Here is a 22190-nt window from a genome sequence, read left to right as displayed (position 1 = left end):
ATAAAAAAGGTCTTGTAGTCCCATAAAAAATTCCTGAATATTATTTGGATCGGACATCCGGTTCCGGAAAGTTGGGATAAAATATGCAAAAAATTGTTAAAATAATTGCACCAACTTTTCTCAGAGATTACTGAACTGGTTTTCACAAGATTAGATTCAAATGAAAGGTTTTGTGATTCCATACAGCATTCCTGAATATTGTTTGGATTGGACTTCCGGTTCCGGAATTATTTTTAGTATTTATTTATTTATTTATTTCTGTTTATGTCCATCGGATAAACGAATCTAAATGGACAGATTGGGTGGGAAAAAGCCCATTTGAGTTGAGTCTTGTTTGTCATTCTCATACGGGCGTAAAAACCACCATCTTTTAAAACAATTACAGGAACAAAAACAAGAACAAAACAACTACAATAATCTTAAAACGGCTAACTACATACTAAGTAAATAACATAAAAAATAAATATTGTGAAACATTGTCAAAACATAATGGCACATCGTTTAATTTTACTAGCAAAGCGACTAGATGATTCACCAAACTCGAAGTAATCTTCGACTGCAGTGAACGTTCGAATACAAGCGGCTATCGGTTCATTATATCCGTAAAGAGTCCTGTGGAATCTGTACTGAAGCAGAGTTGCATTTCGCAGTGTTCTACTCGGTGTCCGAAAATTCATTTCACAACGTAACTCAGGTGCATCAATCTCTCCGTTAATCAATTTTGCGACGAACAATGCTTGCTGAATTTTTCGGCGACGTTGCAAAGTATCGATTCCTATTAGTTTACATCTATCAGGATAGGGTGGCAGATTTGCTGGATCTCGCCACGGCAGGTGTCGCAGTGCCAAACGAACGAAGCGTTTTTGAACACGTTCAATTCGCATGCACCACGAAATTTGATGATGAAAACCAAACAACTGACGCGGTCTCAAGGATTGGCCGAACCAGTGAACAGTACAAAGCCTTCAAGCAATGTGGATCTTTGAATTCCTTAGCGATTTTAGAAATGAATCCCAATTGGCGTAACGCTTTCGTGATTATTAATGATCGATGTGAATCGAATGTCAATTTTTCATCCATTTGTATTCCCAAATCATTCACCAGGTTCACTCTAGTCAGGACTGAACCACCAATACAGTAGTCGAATTTAACAGGATGCATATTACGATGAAACGTCATCACCTGACACTTTGAAACGTTGATAAAAAGTTTATTCACGCAGCACCAATTGACGAAGAGTTGTAGTTGATGCTGTAATCGCCGCCAATCCTCCACAGTTCGAACTACGACATACAATTTCAAGTCGTCGGCATATATCAGTTTGAAACCATCTCCCAGAGCCAATGAAACATCATTGAATAACAGTGTGAATAGCAATGGTTCTAAATTACTGCCTTGTGGAACTCCAGAACTATTCGAAAATTGCGATGACGTACAATTATCCAATTTCACTCGTAAAATCCTACCAGAAAGATACGAATTTAACCACGACACAAGCTGAGCAGAAAACCCGAGATGAGACAGTTTGCACAACAGTATTTTATGGTCAATTTTGTCAAAAGCAGCTTTTAGATCCGTATAGATAACATCCATCTATGCCTTAGTCTCCATGCAAGCGATACACTTTGACGTAAACGTCATTAAATTAGTTGTTACTGATCGTCCTGGCATAAACCCATGTTGGTCGAATGAGATGTAGTTATTTGCACGATCCATGATAGCCTCGCTGACGATAATGATTATGGGGTAAAATATGCAAAAATGGAAATATGCGTACTAATTCTTCTTAAAGATGGCGTGACAGATTTTTACAAACTAAAATTCAAATGATTGGTCTTTTGGTTCTATACAAAACTTTCGAATTTTATCTGAATCCGACTACCGGTTTCGGAATTATAGGGTAAAGTGTGTTAAAAATTTTATACCATCGCTTACTTACTTACAAATTACTTTAAAAAAGTTCTAAATCGACATCAACTGCTTAAATCAGTAGTTATTATCAGTAGATAGCCAAACAAAGCGATTCCGTTTATTCCTTCAAGAATCGAAGAAAATTATTTTGAAGTTTACCACAGTATATATAATACTGTGAAAGATAGAAAGATTGATATGAGAAAGGCATCATTACACCACTAGGTGGATTGAAACAGGTTTTTAGTGTCCAGGTATTTTTTTATAACAACATTTCTGCTCATTTGATAGCTCCCAAGCTCCCAACGATTTAATGAAAAACGACACAATTAAACGAAAACTTGATTTTATACTTACCACTAATAAAGAGTAACAGACTCGTGAAAATAAGGAAAAAATGACTTTTTTGCGACAAAGTGTCGCCCAGAGTAAGGACTCGAACCTACACCCTTCTCTCGAACCTACATCCTTTTCCTCCCGTTGAAATGCTCTACCAATTGCGCTAGTCTGGAACAAGAGTAGAACACGTTCCTAAAAGCACGAAGTATCACGCAGAAGTCGAGCGCTATTCCATCTATCTATTAATGTTTTAACACAAGCCCCAATGAAAATGAAAACTTGAATTCTTTAAATTTCATGTCTAACTATTTCGACTTCATCTAGAAGAAAGGTAAGAAATTATTTCAAACGGTCCATAGTTCATCTACAATTTTCGAATCAGTTGAGATTTTAAAATTGAAACCAAATCTCGAACGAATCAAGCCACAGTTTCACCACATAGCCCAAAACAAGATTAGGCATTATTCCATCCGAATCATAAATCGCATGTTAAGTATAAAATTGCATTTCACAGTAACGAACTCCGATTACAATGAATTGGCGAGCTCTCGCGTCATTCGGTCGGGTGTCGTCCTATTTTGATAAGCGTTTCAATTAGTGTGTGCCCCGTACCAATCATCTGTCGGCTCCGTCAATCAACGTCTTTTTGCTCTGTGCTGTTTGCTCAAAACATCCGTGGGTAGCTTCATCGAGCGGACGATGCTCCCCGGCGGCCCCATTTGATGATCCCCGCAACGTACGTACGTTCACCTCACATGTTGTTGAATGCAGATACGCAATACCGAATAAAGTCAAAGTTCGCACAAATGCTAGATTCGGTGTAATGAGCTTCAAGGGGGGTTGATTTGAAAATTAATTTATCTATTTGTGTGACCCGGGGTCGATTGGTTATTTGACCTAAATTCATGGCTTGTACTGTAATCGGAACCAATACATTTTTAGTTTGATCATAAGAAATACAATCGCAGCAAACTTGAAAAAAAAGGGAATACTTGTGACATAACAAAAGCTAAATTCGAATTGAATGCACCTATTTTCATAGCATCCTTTGACTCAGTGTATTTAACAGAGAAGAAGTAATTGGATGCGCTTACCGTAATTTTTTTTCAATCGTTTATATCGTTTCGCTTGTTGTTATTTTTGTTTCTTATTTAGTACTTGAAGTTTGCTGCTGATTCGATGTAAATACGACACTGAGCCGTATATAGATTTATATACGGTACAAGTGTACACATCACACCATTTGCTTTGTTTTAGTTACTTTGCTCGGGTCACGTTTTTTTTATTAGCGCGCGAGAAACCCTCATTATATTGAGATCAACGTCGATGGAGGACGCGTCTTGTATTGCGCATTCTACCGTGACAACACACTGCCATTTATTGTTGCTTAGTACCGGGGGTGTTTTGCTTAGTTGATTCCTCCCTCTCCAACCAATCATATTCACGAACTAAGCGGTTTAATTTTTTTTTCTCGTTTTCACTTTCAGGTCAACTTCCTCATCACACAGTTTCTGGCACTGATCCTAGCGTCAGTCTTCCGTTCCTATTTGCATCCGTCGAAGGTAACAGCCAGTACCCGACATGCGATCGGGCTGGTAATTGGACTATTCTTCGGATATTTCTGCTTTGGACAGCAAGCCATCCACATTGCCGGACTTCCAGCCGTTTGTTATGTCGTCATACGCACACAAAACCCGCAAATCGTACAACGGTAAGTTTAGAAATATTTCAAACTTTTATCGAAAATGAAAACGGAGTTACTTTTTTTTTACGTTCCGTCTTCGATTCGTCAGTGCGTGACAGTTTATCACAGAGAACAGACATACAAGCTAGTACGAACTTTTTCAAAAAAGCTGTGTAAAAATCCGTTAAAAATCACCGTTGCGCACGAGTTTGCATGCATGAATTACCATTGTATGAAAGCTCGAACGCAACAGCCTATAAGGGATTACTGGGCTGCTCGAAGCATCTCTACGGGAGAATTGCTGTACGGTGATTGCTCTTTTTAAAACAAACGTTAAATTTCTTACACAAATTTAAATCTCTACTTGGATGTCTGTTCTCTGTGAGTTTATGTTTATCTTCTAGGTCGCCGTTCTCCATTCTTCCTCGAATGCACACACTTAGTCGACAACATCTTCCTGCTTCTTTGCAGAGCTTCGTGTAAACCAGTCTTGCTACATGTCCAGTCGACTGTAGTTTGCCGTATCTTCCAATGTTGGGATGGTTGTATCTTGCACCTGTGCCTTTCTTTATTCTCTTTTCTTGTTTCTTTTTTCTGGATATTATAGTACTTAACGATAAGCAAGGATGTTAAGATAAAATGTGGAAAAGTGAGACGTGACAATGGTAATTTTAAGTAAACAAAAAACTACTCGCAGCTAAACTTTTACCTTCTACCAATGGCGTCTCGTCATCGTGTGCACCTCGTGCACTGCACAACCGGTCAAATTGAAGGATTTGACTTCATCTCCAAAAGCCTTGGTATTACATTCCTGTAGTGAAATTTGACCTTCTGTTTTTAACAGACTTCGCAGGCGATTCAGAGTTTACAGAACCATTGCATGGCTGGTGCTACGATTCTACTCACACAACGAATCCTTACAGGTCGGGACTCGAACATACGACAACTGGTTTGTAAGACCACCGCCATATGCATGGAACCGCCAACCCGGGCACATCCCCAGGCGTATTTAATTATTTTTTAGATTCTCTATTTATTTGATGAAAGCAGGTTTCAAGTATCTCTTGTCGCTGTGTTAATGTCTTTCCCGAGCAGATAAATTACTGCACAGATGCAAGAAGCGAAGAAATTATTCAGCTCAGCTCTGAGATTTGTTGTTCTCTCTGTCACGTTTGGCTCGGTGAGAATTAGTATCCACACCTTCAGGAGAGACTTCAGTGACTTGTGCTTATGGCAGTTGAAAACGAATTGCTGCCTCAGTTGCAACTTTGAAGCGGTTTTATTAATGAAGTAATTGACAGATTTGCTCGACGTGCAGAGGACCAAATCCTAAAGTATCATGAAGCGAAATAGGTTTAATAAAAAAATTTCATCCAATGTATTGAAAATTACAAGGGAATATCCAATCTCTAATCTTTCGTTTTCACTTACAACGATCTGTTACATCTACACTACAGGTAAAGGTACCATTTTCTATCCGAATCGGCAGTCCGACTTCTCCGGTAGAAGGTAAAAGTTTAGCTGCGAGTGGCCTTTTGCTTCAGGAATCAAAACAAATTGGCTCAAATGGCACGTTCCCCTTGATATTTGGAGATTTGTGCCTTTTGCTTACCTAAAATGACCCTGGTCACATCTCACTTTTCCGCACTTTATCTTCACATCCTTGCTGACTAGAAGTCATAAATAAAAAAGTAGAAAGTTTTTTTGTTATATCGGTATACCGCCTTAGAAGGACTACGATACGCTGTTTTGAGCTTTGTCTAACATGGAGAATGTTTTCTCGTTTTCCCGTTCCCTGTCAGTATACGACATAGCATACGTTATTCAGTTTTTCCAATCGATATGTGCAGTAACTTCATAATTACGTGATTGATTTTTATATTTGCCCCATCAGTTGTGATAAAAGTATCGAAGCAACAGAAACTTTAAAATTTTTGCTCGTGCATCGCGACAATCCAAACTACTCGCACTTCAAGTGGGTGAAATTTCTGAATGTAGTCAAATCAACCAACACTAACGAAGTAAAACCAACGCAGCAAAACCGAGATTCAATGGTCGCAAATACGTTCGAAAAGAATGACCAGAGGAACCACAATCTCTCCGTCCGAGATGTCGCAAGCATGCTGATAAAGCCGGCTACATCCGTGGATCGAACTTAAACACAAGGAAAAAGCGGGTGGGTAACATCAGAGACATAACCGGATGACGTGAAAACGAAAAAAATTTATGGTTTTTTTTTTTCAATTATATAATTTATTAAGGCACACTGCTTAAGCTAAAATGGATGGTTCTGCACCTCGATTTCTGAACCGAATGTTAGAACTGAATTTGAAATTTGAATTCTTAACTTCAATGCTAGATTCTGGAGTTGAATTCTGAAGTTTCCGAGTTCGTGGAACTGAATTCTGTAGCAGCATTTTCGAATTTAATTCTAGATTGTTGAATTGATCACTGAACCTGTGTTGTGGAACTGAATTCGAGACCAGGATTCTGGTTCAGAACCTGATTCCTAGTACTAAACTATGGGTCTGTATTCTGTTCTACAGTTGAATTTTTATAACAGAATACCGGTACAGAATTCAGATTTCAAATTCGGGCCTAGATTTCAGCTTCGAAATTTATTGCTAGTGTCCAGATCCGGAATTCAGTTTAAAAATCTTCAGAATCAAGAATCCAGTTCCTGAGTTCAGAACCACTTCTAGAATTATAGAACTGAATTTTTTGAACCAAATTTCAGGCCTGCATTCTGGAACTGAATTCTGGAATGCATTTCAGAATCGAGTTCTGAACTGTAGAACTATGATCCTGATTTTCGATGTTCCAGAATTCAGTTTCAAAATTCACATCCAAGGCCAGTATTTAGTTCTGATATTTAGCACGACAATCCCGGTCTATGATCAAGCTCCTAATCTCAGATCCAGATTTTGGTGTAAAAATCTTGGCTCTGAATCAAGTTCTTGAATTCTGTTTTGGAATTCTGGAATTCGATTCTGGCCCGGACGAGGAACTCAAATATGAAGATCTGGTCTTGGATTCTGAATCAGAATTTCAGAACTGAATTCTGGACCTGGATTCTGCTCTGAACTGATCGAGTCAACTACGCAGACTTGAATGAATGAATCACCAAATTTTCACCTTCTTTACTTATCAAACATTCTAGGAAACTTTACTTTCGAGTTACTTGTGGTTGTGGTTGTATGAGACAACTGAAAATTCTATCACGAATTTCTAATCATATCTCCGAAGATGTGGGAAAAAAATATGTTGATACGTTAAATAAAATCTGAGATTTTCACAATCAAAAAATGTATCTCTCACCTATAGGATGAATTTTGGAAAGGCGTTCCATAGTAAAGTAAGATTCTCGTCAAAATTTACCGTACTGTCGACTTACAATAAAGGTGGTCACTGCGAATCGTGATGATAAAAGCTAGATAATTCGTCCAAAGTACGATTGCATTCTAGATGTGCCAGGTGATAATGCTGGATTTTTGGAATGTAAAACATTTTAAAAAATAGGTTCGAGATACCTTATTCCAATTAGTAGCCTTCGAAGGCTATAAATTTTTCCATCTTTCCATCAACTCACGAATACCATGTTGAAACAACTGTTCATTTTTTGAAGCGATTTCATAACTGTTGTCTTGCTGCAAAATGGCTTTTATGTCGTCTTCCGGAGGATTTTAATCGTTTTTCGAGTAATACTGGATTCTATCTCATCATTTTATTTCAGTAGCGATTACTATTTACTGCTTCCCCTGGTTTGTTTCATACTTAGAAAGTGAAATTTGGCACTCAGGCCAACTTTTCCAACTTTCTATCATTCAGCTCACGAGGAATCCATTTTCCCACCTTCAGAATCTTTCTCACGACGAGTTAACGAACAGAAATGGCTTAGGAACTAAGGTATATTTACTATCGAAAACCCGACTTTTGATCGGAGCTTCTGAGACCTCTACAATTGTATACCATTCGGCTCAGCTTAACGAGATATGAAAATGTATGTGTGTGTATGAGTGTGCACCTTTTTAAAGATTTTCTCGGGGAAGGTTGATTAAATCTGAACAAACTTAGACTCATTCGATAGTTTCTATTGGTTTGTGAATCAAGTTCTAAGATCAAATGGCTTCCGGTTCCGGAGATATATTGGTATAAGTGACGTAACCGACACAACGCGTTTTCCTTCCATTCGCACATTTTTCTAAACAGTGTCGAATGATCAAGCTGAACTAACTGAAACAATCTGAATGAATTTGTGTTAAAAATCAGCAGTGTCAGGAATTATCGCAACGAAAAAAAAAGTTCAATGAGACTGTTTGAATAACAACAGAAAAGAATTATCACACCACTAGGTGAATTAAAAAGAGTTTTTTTATTCTATCTAAGTTCAAAAATCTACAATTCAGCATCTGCTCATGTTTGGGTTGATCTGTGCATTTGGGAGAAGTCAAATATATTACCCGATCCGAGTCAAATATAAAACATGGGCTAAAAAGTCACCTTTTTCAGTTAAAATCCACAAAATCGTTTTAAATGATCGAAAAGTGAAGTTGCGTGAGTTAGCTGACATCGTAAAGATATCAAAAGAACGTGTTGACTTCATATTACATGAGCATTTGACTATGAGAAAGCTCTGTTCAAAGTGCGTGCCGCGTTTACTCACTGTTGACCAAAAATGAGAACGTGTTGATGATTTTTAGCAGTGTTTGGCCATGTTCAAACGAAACAAACCGGAATTTTTGTGTCGATTATGTTACAATGGATGAAACATGGATACATCACTTCACTCCGGAAACAAAACGATCGTCACCTGGGTGGACAGCAACTGGTGAACCTCGTCCGATGAACAATCGGCTGGAAAGGTTATGGTCTCGGTATGTTGAGATGTGCGTGGAGTAATATTTATCGACTATCCTGAGAAAGGAAATACAGTGAATTAACAGCGAATATTTTATAGCGATTTTGGAGCGTTTGAAGGCTGAAATTGCATATACCGTGTCACAAGTCAATCAAAACAATGGCAAAACTACATGAATTGAACTTCGAATTGCTTCCACATCCATCGTATTCGCCAGATTTGGCTCCCAGTGACTACTGGCTGTTCACACACCTGAAAAAATGAAGAGGTTATCGCCGAAACTGAGGCCTATTTTATGGCAAAAGATAAATCGGTTTACAAAACTGGTATTAAAATGTTAGAGCGGCGCTGGAATGATTGCGTTGCTTTTGATGGAGATTACGTTAATGAAAGTTAATTTTGAACCAAAATATCGTGTTGTCTTTGTTAGCCCTGGGACTTTTCAGCCCATGTGTTATAATATGACTGCATAAACATTTTGCCAAAAATCGTTTCTATTCATCAATGTATCCTTCAAGAGCAATACAATCATTCCAACGCTTCTCTAATTTTTCGATGCCGTACCTGTAGAAAGGTTTGTCTTTTGCCTCAAAATAGGCTTCACATTCAGTAATTGCTTATTCATATAAGTTGAATTTCTTATCAGTGGGCATCAGCTAATAGTCATTAGTCACTGGGGGCCAGATCTGGACTATACAGTGTGTGAGGCAGTAATTCTAAGAGTAATTTGTTAAATTTAACCATCGTTGCCATCGATTTGTTAATCGTTTCATTGTTTTGAGAAAACAGAGGTTTTTGTTCTTCGACATATGTGAGATCGTTTTTCCTTGATTTTTGCGTTCAAACGATCTAACAACGCTATTAAGTATTCGCTATTGATTGTTTTTTTTTTCGTTCTCAAAATAATCTATAAAGATTATACCTTCTACATCACAAAATGATGAAACCTTAACCTTCCTAGCTGACTGTTGTTTTTTGGCGATTCGGGCGAGGTTCACCGCCTGCAGTCCACTCAGATGATGATCGTTTTGATTTCGGAGTAAATTAGTTTGAATTTTTTACGTTTCGCCTTCGGCTCATCAGTGCAATTAGCAGATTATGTTGATCTGCTAATGCCACGTCACGGATCAACATAATCCGCTAAGCAGACGTAAAGTACTTGCTATTTACAAGTCACTTTTTTTTTACACCGAGGTGTAAGGTCTTTCCTGACGTCCCGAAAGAACGAAACAAACTGACGGTATTCTGACCGCCAACAACTACAACCTGTTGGCGGTCAGAATACCGTCAGTTTGTTTCGTTCTTTCGGGACGTCAGGAAAGACCTTACACCTCGGTGTAAAAAAAAAATGACTTGTAAATAGCAAGTACTTTACGTCTGCTTAGCGGATTATGTTGATCCGTGACGTGGCATTAGCAGATCAACATAATCTGCTAATTGCACTGATGAGCCGAAGGCGAAACGTAAAAAAAAAAATTGAAATAAGTCATGTGTACTTTTGCACAAACCGGTACCCATGAGGTACCAAAACCCCTAAATGAAATTAGTTTGTTTTAAATCGATATGAGACAATGGACGAAATCTGGATCCATCAAACTAATTTATTACTTGTAAATATGACCAAACACTGCTCAGAATTAGCAACACGTTGTTTTTTATCAACTTTCAGTATATCACGCAATTCAATTTACGATTCGATATAACCGATTTGTCGTCTGTGTGTCAGTCACAGAGCTTATTGAGTGATGTGTTATATTGGTGATACAAATAATAATACCCCTCGGTCCCATACAAACGAACCGCCATGTTTGGTTCACAGCATGAACAAGTAAGCCTAACTAATATCTGGCTTTCATTGCGATAGTTTGAAAATGTGGAAGGAGATCGTTTCTGGCAACGCTTTATGCTAGTTGCTACGGAGCAAAACAAACTTGTTTGTTTATGTTTATCGTTGCTGTATTAAATTGCAACAATCAGTCTAAATATCGCCGGCACTAGCACAAAAGATGAAAAATCAACACAAACACCCACGAATCTACAAATATCAATACAATCGAATATAAAATCCGCTAGTTCTATTAATCACGATATGAATTACCTTCACAGTACATTGTTGTAATTAGTAATAAACAGAAAACTAGTAGTGAACCATGTCTCGTTTTTGTATATCTTCATTTTACTCCGGTTTTAATCGTAGAAGTCGTTCACCTAGGCGTGAGATCTATTTATTCCGTGCGGCTCCTTCTTTTGAAATATGGAGACGCATGGTATACAACAAAAAAAAAACGTTCGTTACAATGATTCATGATCAACCACGCGGCTCCTCCTATAACTGATGTGCGAACGCGAGTGTTAAACATATTTATCAGTTCGTTTCAACCTAAAATATTCATGGTGGCTTAACCATTCTAGATAATTGTTTAACTTACATTTCGCTTGTAATCTTGATTATCAGATAAAAACTGTTTGTTTATTTATTTTTCACTATAATAAACAGTAACTATGGTGAACTTGTTCTTATCCTTCAGCGTTGCTAGTTTTATAGAGAATTCGTTAAAGTACATTGTCACTCGGACAGTGTACCGCACGATGCAAAATGTGTCCTTGAAAATTTGTCGAAGCATTCCGTATTATAATTTGTATTTGTTATAACTTCTGTAATTCTATTAAACCGACAATTAATGTGTGTCTCTTTACAGAATCGTCATGGTGGTCGCCCTGGCGTATCTATCCTGTATCCATTTGCACCGGCAGTACTATGATTACGGATCGTACTCACTGGACATCACCGGTCCGCTGATGATTATTACCCAGAAGGTGACCAGCTTGGCATTCAGCATCCACGATGGTTTCACGCGGGAGATAAATGATCTCACCGACAGTCAGCAGCAGCACGCAATCCGGAAACTTCCCTCGGCACTGGAGTTCTTCTCCTACACGCTGCACTTCCAAGGCCTGATGGCTGGACCTTTGGTTTTCTACAAAGATTATATCGAGTTCATCGAAGGCTATCACATCCTGAAACAAACGGCCGTATCAAATGTAAGTTTAGTTGCGGCAAAGTTAAACAACTAATTCCTCGGCATTGTCGGTCGAGTACAAATAAATAATGCAACAACCGAGAGGAGGTCCCAGTGCAACTAAGCTAATAAATTTCGTACCACATTTCTAAAGCTTATGTTGTCTGGAACTGGTTCTCTCACTCTCTCGTGCATAATTTGTAATATTGTAATTAAAGCATTTCGAAACAGTTAAAGCTCATTGTGGATTTTCTTACAGGGCAAATACGATATTGATAAGAAAATCGTACATGAACCGTCACCGGTAAAAGTTGTCGTGAAAAAGGTGATCGCAAGTTTGGTCTGTGCTTTGATATTCGTCAAATTCGCCACTATATATCCAATCAAGGTCATGAAAGGTAAGTAGAGTTGGATTCAGATTTATTGCAATCAATAACTACTCGATCTATAAAACTCTAACCATGCTCACGATGGCTTTGCCGTTAATCGAATTGTCAGTATTTCATGAACAAAGTTATACCGAATATCAACATGTTAAGTTCTTGAATTTTATGCGCCATTGTTTTGCAAAGCTTGTATAGTCCAAGATAAGAGAAATATGAAGATAAGACCACCGTTCATTACTTTTCGCATTCCTCTCAGTGTCTCCGACCTAAATTATCATTATATTGACTGATCTCCACAATCAGTGCAAGACTTATCTTTCTCTATTTGCCAACAGATTTGTTTAACGAATGATACGTCAACATCTGCTTTGATTTTTGTTTCTGGTCTGGCCTTTTGCAGAACTTATTATTTCTCGAATGACCTTTCCAGTACTATCCGACCCTTAAGGGCGGAGTACCGACAGTACCGTGAAGTGGTAGGTGTTTTGCTATTTTCCCGTTTCAAATTAAATTTTCTAGGAAACGGTGCAGAATATAGAAAAACCCACCTGACAATGTCTTCGAAATTTAGTTGAGAATATTCTGCGAAATTTTCAGAATGATTCATTGAGTTTAGCGGTCGTGTTGTATTTTTTCTGACTGAAGAACTGCTGAAAATTGGAACGCTCGGAAATGCATACTTCTACTTGTTCATAGAATATCTCGGCTTTGAAGGCTTGTATCATAAATCTACCGTGACAAAGGTTAGATCATTTAGTTTAGATGCGATTAGTACATAAAAAACATATTTGTTATCGCGATAAAAATAAAGTCTTGTATTTTTCGGCGAAACAAAGTCAGTTTCAATGCATCCACCATTGTTTTTCGCTTTGGTTTCCTAATAGCATTCTGAAAAAGGAGAGAGAAATAAAATTGGCTCGAAAAGGCTGCCAAACACACAGACATTCAATCTTTGTGAAAGTTGAATATTTTTTCATTGTTCATTGGAATCCATGTAATTTCCAACCCATACGATAGATTAATGTGATAAAACTTCTCATCAAAATAATAAAATGTATGCTGGCAACCCGGTACAGTTTGCTCATATACAAGAGAGTACAAGAGAAATACGATGCGCAAAGGGAATTGAGCGAGCCACGTGGTCGATTTAAAACTCAACACGTGGCCCCCTGTCCTCAGACCTTAAGTACCGGATTTTGAATTTAAATTTTTTCCAATTGAAACTTAAATCACTTGGTACTAAATGAAGGACAGAAGCAAAGCGTAAGTGGAAATTTTTCATGAAGAGTATTTTTCACAAGCGAAGTGCAAATTTTTCTAAAACTTACTGTTAAATTCATCTAGTTGGCAGATCTTGTTAGTTAGTGGATATACAAACTTACTTCGGTACTAGTAGTCCCCGGTTTCCGCTTCCAAAAGCACCGATAATAGTGGAGCTCCAAAAACGGAACTCCTTCGATTTCTCAGCAACGGTCAAACCGAATTGCGCAAATTTGGATTCAAATTTAAGCTGTCTCAAAAGACACTGCACTATTTCATCCAGATCCGACTTCCGGTTCCGAAATTATATGACGATGAGTGTCAAAACTTTCGAACCGCCATACAAAATGGCAATGCAAAACCGGTCCCCATCAGTATGTGCTGGTACGGAAGAAGAAAATGCCACCGCCTAACACACAGTTGTTCAATTTCGTAATTTTAAATCTATATTGTTCAGGAGAAAAATCTGTATCGGGGTATTAAAATTCTCTATTGAAAATCAGTATATGAAAATGATAAAAAATTAAAGCGCAACGAATCTGAAAATGACAGCTACTTTTTGTTTAGATAGATTATTATGATTAGCATTAGAGACCACCCTTGTGTTGCTACTCCGTTATTGACCAGAACCGGTTTTGCTTGCAAAATGTCTTTCTGAAACAACTTTCACGTAGTTTCGCATTGTGTAAACTGCACTAATTCCTGCATGCTGATCTATACCGACGCCAGCCACGTCCGAGTGCAGATCTACTTTGGATGGAAGGATTGTTAGATCAATACATGTTGCAATTAGAAACCGAGGACTCCTCTGCATTTCCACATGCATCACCGGAAGGGGTTGTTTGTTAGTAAATTTTCGAATAATCTTATCATCTGTTTATTGCTCTGGGTAGCCGGCTACCGAGAATACGTTGAAATTTTATTGCGTTTTGTATTAATATGTGCAGGGTTGTTACGGTAGCGCGGATTTCGCGATTTTTGCGGATTTCGCGCGGTTTCTGGTCAGATTTTGATGCGATGGCGTGGATTTCGCGCGAATTGCAAGAAACATTTTTTCAGATTTGTTAGGCATTTGTTCGCGAAAAAAAATCCTTACATATTTTTGAAGCTTGTGAGTTTTATGAAACCCCAAAAAATTGAGATGGAGAACGTTTTAGCAATCGAGCCAGCAGATCGAGCTGACCGAAAGGGTGAATTTGATAAAACCAAAGTTTACGAGGATGCGGCTCTAGTAAATATTTTCTTTAGTGGACAAAACTTCAATTTTATACTCTCCAACCTCGAGTTGTACACATCGCTATTTAAGCATAGCTGTTACCAGGAATTACAAAAACTTTTCGATATGTGTGCTTGCGTTGTCCCATTCTAATGCGAAAATCGAAAGAAGATCTTCGCACTCAAAGATATTGATGGAAGATATCGTCTCAGTGAGAACACATTCAGTAATGCAAAGAATTTTGTTAATGGAATGCTATTTTTCGATAATATTATCACAAATTTTGTTTGTGATGAAAATCTCATTCTTAAAGCAAAATTTGCGCGACAGGCGTACGAAGCGAAGTTGGACAAGAAAAGAAGCGGAGAAGAAAAATTAAAACGTTCATCTAGTGCTGGGCCCGACAGAATTCCATCCGTAGTGATAAGAAATTGTTCTAAAAGTTTGTTGGTTCCACTATCCAACATTTTCAATTGCTCTTTGCGTTCTGGATTTTTTCCTCAAATATGGAAGAAATCCTATGTGTTTCCGGTTTACAAAAGTTGCCATGGTGTTTTTTGACACTTTTTGATATCTGAAATGGAAGATGATATACCTTAGGATCAAAAAGAACCGGAATTTTCATTTTAAAATTCCCGCGCTTGTCCAATCGGTAAACTTTTATTCTCTCAACGTTGGCAACACTTTTATACACATTCTGTCAAATTTTGACGCATATCGTACGATTAGTTTTTGTTTGGTGTCTATACAAAGAAGTTGAAATATTTTCGTGTGGCGATTTTTATAATGGATGAAAATTTAGAACAACGTGCGTGCATCAAATTTTGTGTTGCAAATGGATTTAAGTGAATCGTGTCTAGGAAAAACACAGGCATGCGAGTGGTATAAACGCTTCAAAGGTGGTCGTACAAGCTTGGATCATGATGAGATCCCTGGCCGCCCAAAATCAAAGTTATGCTGAATGTTTTTTTTTATATTCGTGGTGTGGTGCACTATGAATTCCTTCCGGACGGTTAATAAGGAATATTATTTGGCCGTTATGCGTCGTTTGCGTGAGGCCATTCGTAAAAAAAGGCCAGACTTATGGAAGGAAAACTCATGGATTTTACACCACGATAATGCGCCGGCTCACACAGCGTTGGTTGTGTCGCAGTTTTTGGCCAAAAATTCAACCAATATCATCAACCAAGCACCGTACTCTCCAGATATGGCCCCGTGTGACTTTTTCCTCGTCCCCAGACTCAAATTGCCATTGCGGGGAACGCGTTTTGAGACCATAGAGACCATAAAAGAGAATTCGCTGCGTGAACTAAAGGCCATACCTTCGGCGGCCTATAAAACTTGTATGGAAAATTGGATCAAGCGTTGGCATGCGTGTATTGCCGCAGGAGGAGAGTACTTTGAAGGCGATAATAAAGAAATTTATAAAAAATTGAAATTTCGCGATTTTACCTTTTTTTATGAATATAAAAAACTTTAGAAAAATATTCCCCGGGCCGAATGTCATATACCAATCGATTCAGCTCGACGAACTGAGCAAATGTCTGTGTGTGTGTGTGTTGTCAACTAAGAGGTCGAGATCTCAGAGATGGCTGGACCGATTTTGATCAAACTAGTCGCAAATGAAAGGTCTTCCCGTCACCCAGAACGCTATTGAATGGATTTGAGATCGGATGTATACTTTTTGAGTTATACGAAGTTTTATGTCAAAATTTTCAGATTTTTGACAGTATCTGTCACAATTGACCTTGAAAACAGAATATATTTTCAGACTTAGATTTCGCACGGTAATACCTATTAAACAAGCCATAGATTGTTAAAATCCGTCCATTTTTAACGGAGATATCGAAATTTTTGTGTAAGCGACTTTTTCCCCTATTCCAGCAGTAGAAGTTTTCAGCGCTGTCTGGCAAAGAAATGCTTGGGAGCAACACACGATTTTTTATACTGTTACATACATTTGGTTTTAAGTACCCAAAAGACTGTGTACAGTATGATACTTTGCCTCGAACCGATTTTAGCACGGTTCGTTTTTGGCAACATAATCGTTCGAATATGACATACGCAAACCAGATGATGGCAGAATTTTCGAGTTGAAAGCAATTCCATAATTATAGTAATTTAAACTACTTACAGCAATAAATGCTGGAAGAACATAACATCCACATACAATTCGAATCAGTTCGTCGAGATCAGCAAATGCGTGTGTGACAAATAATTTCACTCAATTTTTTTTGGAAATGACTCAACCGTTTTCTACAAACTCAGATTCATATGAAAAGTTGTATACTCCCAAACAAAGTTCCTGAATTATGTTTGGTTCCGACCTCTGATTCCGGAACTACAGGATGATATGTGAAACGGAATTAAAACTGTTTAACTCATTTTTCTCGTAGATGGCTGAACCGATCTAAGATTCAAATGAAATCAAAGAATCATCTAAGATTCAAATGAAAAGTTTTGGGATTCTATAAAACATCTTGTTTTTCAGTCAGATCCAACTTCCGGTTTCGGAGATACAGGGTGACCCCAAACCAAATGAAATTATTTCATTTTTGGTTGTATTCAGTTTTCGTTTCGGAAGGCCCCCAAAAATTTAATTCGCACTACGATTCCTCAAAGATGTCTACATTGATTTTCAAACATTTTGAAACGAATGTAAACTATACAGCTACGAAGGTGAATTTGTCTGACTTCGGCTACACCGAATTTCGAATTCCGGTTCCAGTATCGAATCGTTTCTCAAAGCTCAATCGTTTTCTCAAAAAAAGCCAAATCGAATTTCGGAAACAAAAGTTCAAATTTAAATAAATCCAATTTCACCCAATTCTGACTTCCGATTCTGGAATTGTAGGATGATGAATTTTTAAAATTCAAAGCGATATAGAAGATGACAATCCCGAAAAGCTTCGAAGTTGGACTCAAAACTATTGCAATTTATTCGTCATATGACCATACGAATCGGTTTGGGTTATGCTGGTTCCTGAATATCGGCTCTGGAAGTACCTTAAATTGCCCTAAACTCTAAAGTGAAAATTATTTCGACATATCAAGGAATGCTTAATATATTGTTACACTTTTAGATTCAAATTCGATCCGATTTGCAGTTTCGACATTACAGAGTAATGAGTGATTAAAATCTCAAATTGCCACTTAAAACGACTGACATTAGAAAAATGTCATGAAAACTGAAACACCGAAAAATATTCATGCAAAAAACACATGCGGATTGATAAAAATAGGTATCATCTCACTGCTAGGTGGATTAAGCACGTTTTTAATTAAATTCCGGTTCTTTTCTGATCATAAGGTATTGTGTGAACTTTGCATACTTTCTTAATTTCCAGAGTAAGAATTTCTATGGAAAAAGTATCAAATCTTTGGTACTCGTTGATACCCAACATTTTAGAAAACTATGATTTTGAGTTATTTGTGGTTATTTGATGCCACTGAAAACTATATCACAATTTGCTAATCATATTTTTTATAGCATGAAGAAAAAAATATGTTGTTGGGTTTAGTTCAACAAGAGATATTCATGATTAAGTTCTACCTATTCTTGTTCAGTGTAAATTTAGAAAACGCCCCCCTATAGTAAAGTTAGTCGTATTCACGACAAAAAAAAGTAACAAGGGTATAGTATCCAACCATCGTGGAATTGCTGCTTTCTGCACTGTATCGAAGTTGTTTGAAATTATAATTCTGAATTTTATAACACATAGTTGCTCTGATTGCATATCTAAGACTCAGCATGGATTCATACCAAAGCGTTCCACTTCCACAAATTTAGTAACCTAAACTTCCTTCATCATATGTTTTTCACAAGCACATCTACAAGTAGATTTTATAAACACCGATTTCTCTGCTGCGTTCGACAAAATCAAACATAACATAACGATCTACAAGTTAAATAGACTTGGATTTAACGGAACATATTTGAATTGGCTTCGATCATATCTAGCTGGTCGTGAAATGATAGTGAAAATAAGAGACTGTACAATTTCACCAGTTACTGTAACCTCTGGAGTTCCTCAAGGAAGTCACATTGGACCGTTTATATTTTTACTATATCTCAACGATCTAAATTTTTCGATCAAGTGTATGAAACTATCGTTCGTCGATGACTTTCAAATGTTTCATATAATCAAATCTGTAGCTGACTCAGAGTACCTACAAGAACAGTTAGAAAGTTTAACTAATTGGTGTAAAATCAGCAAAATGGTTTTAAATGCCTCTGAATGCTGCGTCATCTATTTTAGTCGCAAAAAGTTTGAATTCAAGTTCGACTATAATATTTCATAAACTGTTCTCGAACCCGCATCGTCTGTTAAGGACCAAGTTAAATTTCAATTTTGATTTTGAAATTTGTCGTAACAACCCTGTATGTGCTTCCTACTAAAATACGAAATTTCTTCCGCAACTCGTAAAACTCCGGACAGCCGACGTTTTGTTTTTTTTTTTTTCAATAGACAGTCTTGGAAGATATCAATCGATCGTCATCAATCGAACAAACAACGTGTTACTTGATACGAAGTAATGTCGATATCTACTCCCTAACCAAAATGAATAATCTTCGCAGTCTGGATTTATATATGCAGTGCAATCAGTTTATCAAAGTGGCTTGAACGATTGAGTTTAGGACAATTTTTTTTAGCAATAATTTATTCTCAAACGAATGTTAAGCCTGACTTTTTGGATTAAATATCAGTTTTGATCAATTTTTCACCAATGTTTGAAGGAAAATGGAAACAATATGCATTGCCTTTCGCGTGTTAAAATCAAGATTCCTATTTTGCGGGACTAGTAATAGAAGATACGTAAATCTTTATTTCGCAATAATTTCTGCAAGAGAATTCATTCCATATAGGAATGTGTTCGTTGCGAATCAAATGTGTTAGTGAAAGTAAGCAGAAACTGAAAAAAATTTTCTCGAGCAGTTTTCAGAAAAAGTGTTTTAGACTAAGATTTTTGCTTTTATTTAATTGCAATTCTAAGCAGAATGAACTTATTTGTTTATTTTTCAACCTTATGGATGATTTATTGATTTAAATCAGGAAAAAAACGCAGTACTTTGTTTTTACGCACACATGGTTGACACTCATACGCTTGCAAAGTGTCTTGTTCCTTAAACTTAGCGTTTCACCCGAAGAAAAATAGATCCATTCATCAAACGTACCCCGAATAATCGACGGAGTTTAGTCTAGCCCGATTTTTAGTAAGACATTGAAAAAAAAAGAGAAATTATATATCTCTAAGTAACGATCTCACCAGTATCCTGATTCTTCTATTCGCATTCGCAGCATACAGAGCCAATGAATAGCATTCTGAACAGTCTGCTTTAAGGACTTGTACACACTTGAATGTTCACTCGACGCAGTAGAACAAATCTCTTTGTTCAGCTTTTAACCAGGGAGAAAGTTAGCTCAGAATTTGTTGCCAAAAAGTGTCACGTGTATTTCAAAGCAGTAAGAAATTGGATATTGTTCAGATACTGTGGAACTTTTGGGTTGAGTAAAAAGCCTTTACTTTCGCACAAATCTTGGTTGTTCCTTAAAACCACAATCAATGATTTTATCTACTGGCCTTTTTTTGCAATCTAAGTTCTCAAAATTGTATCTTCCATTCTAAAACCATTGATATATTTTCTCTCTTTTACAGATGACGGTTTTATAGAAAGTACCGGTTTCTTCTATTCCTTCTGGTACATGATGATGGCAACAACGGCTGTCCGATTCAAGTACTATTTCGCCTGGCTGCTATCGGATGCCATCTGCAACAACTCGGGGCTCGGATTCAACGGCTACGAGAAAGATGGCGTCACGCCACGCTGGGACATGGTGTCCAACATAGACGTGTGGGCGTTCGAGTTCGGTACGAACTTCCGCAACTGTATAAATTCATGGAACACCGGAACAAATCGATGGTTACGGATGGTGGTGTTCGAGCGCGTTCCAAAGCGTTATGGCACAGTATTAACGTTCAGCTTGAGTGCACTCTGGCATGGCTTCTATCCCGGATACTACATTACCTTTGCGACCGGAGCGTTCATCGTGATGTCGGCACGTGTCGCACGGAAGCTGTTCCGCGATCGCTTCCAGGAGACGCCATTCATGCGGATACTCTACGACGTCCTGACTTGTCTTGTTACGCGTGTTTTTATGGGTTACACCACATTTCCATTCGTTTTACTCGAGTTTAAGGCTAGTCTTCGTATGTACCTGAATGTTTTTATGTGCCTTCATCTAGTCGCTTTGATCACTGTATTAATTTTAACGAAACTCATGCCACGAGGCGAACGGAAACGTTTGTCCCCAGTTGCCACCACCGCCAGCATTACTACTGCTGTTGCCAATGACCGTGTAACCGATTCCACCCGTGATTATTCGACTGTAGGGATCACAACCACCTGCGACGGGTTTCGCTTATTAGCAGGTCACAATCTACCCGGACATAATGGAACCACCACCTTCAACGGAAGTGCCCCCACTACACCACTTAACGTTGATGACGGGGAATCACACGACCAGCCAGCAACACCCGCAGTAGCAGCAACCAGTAAGACTGAGAGGGAAAGTGATAATCTATCTAATCTTATCAAAGAAAAGTTCGAACAGGAGACACGCAACATCGAGGAGTTGATAGATAAAACCGTTACTGGAATCGTTGAGCTCAAAGACGACCTCATGCGTATGAACGAAAACAACGAGATTTTCATCTCGGCCGAAACGCTTCGCAAGCGTCAGCAAAACAAAGCAATGGTTGATCTTAAAAATCACAACGGATCCGATCATCTAAGCGTAAGCGGTGGAGTCGATGCCTTTATCAAGAAGGAAATCGACGCATTGAATGCCGCCGTGCAGCAGGCAAATGTTTTGCCGGCTGTTCTTAGTAATGGCCATGCCAAATAATATTCTTCCAGCCATCGCGACAACCACGTCGAGTTAGAAGGCGCCTAAATTATATATCCTGCTGATATTGGATCGGACACTTGCCGAGACGCCGATGCGCATCGGGAACAAGATGAATAAAACACTTTTTTCCGTACAGAGACGAATAGTTCTCTCTCTCTCTATCTCCATTTTATTAGATTCAAGCATGCTCCTTAGAATACAACAACTAAATTCAAGTGAACAAATCGATAGGTGTGCGCAAAAATTCGCTTTAGAGATGAGATAAATACTAAGTCTATAGTGATTAAAACGGTAACCAGATATTTCCTAACTTTATGATCAAATCTTATTGAACAAGCAAACGCAACTTAGAAGCATACTCGTGAGCAGAACGAGGTCGAGCATGATGCTAAGAAAAACACACAACAGGATGAATTTTAATTACGAAGATCCAAGTTATTAAGAAGAGATTAGTTATTAGTTATTAACATGTAACACAAAAAGTATGTGAAAAAAAAACACAAACACACAAAACAGAAACAGATCACACAAATTAATCTAAGTTAAAAAAGAAAATAAACTGCTGCGTGATATGCGAACCAAGCTACTTGCGTCATTGGGTGAAT

General features: G+C 37.9%; 1 protein-coding gene across 5 annotated transcripts in view; it reads left to right on the top strand.

Moving 5' to 3' along the window:
* Nucleotides 1-22163, top strand: part of LOC131439439 (lysophospholipid acyltransferase 6) — a 95509-nt gene extending 73346 nt beyond the window's left edge. For all 5 annotated transcript variants that reach the window (XM_058610435.1, XM_058610436.1, XM_058610437.1 and 2 more), the window contains exons 3-6: nucleotides 3738-3961; nucleotides 11492-11834; nucleotides 12072-12210; nucleotides 20333-22163. In XM_058610435.1, the coding sequence (XP_058466418.1) occupies nucleotides 3738-3961; nucleotides 11492-11834; nucleotides 12072-12210; nucleotides 20333-21582 (1956 nt within the window). In that variant the 3' untranslated portion in view covers nucleotides 21583-22163. The remainder of the gene's footprint in view (nucleotides 1-3737; nucleotides 3962-11491; nucleotides 11835-12071; nucleotides 12211-20332) is intronic.
* The last annotated feature ends 27 nt before the right edge of the window (nucleotides 22164-22190 follow it).

This window comes from Malaya genurostris, chromosome 3, assembly GCF_030247185.1.
Source record: "Malaya genurostris strain Urasoe2022 chromosome 3, Malgen_1.1, whole genome shotgun sequence".
Lineage (NCBI taxonomy): Eukaryota > Metazoa > Arthropoda > Insecta > Diptera > Culicidae > Malaya > Malaya genurostris.
Note: the sequence above shows the minus strand (reverse complement) of the source record. Positions and strands in the feature narration are given on the sequence as shown.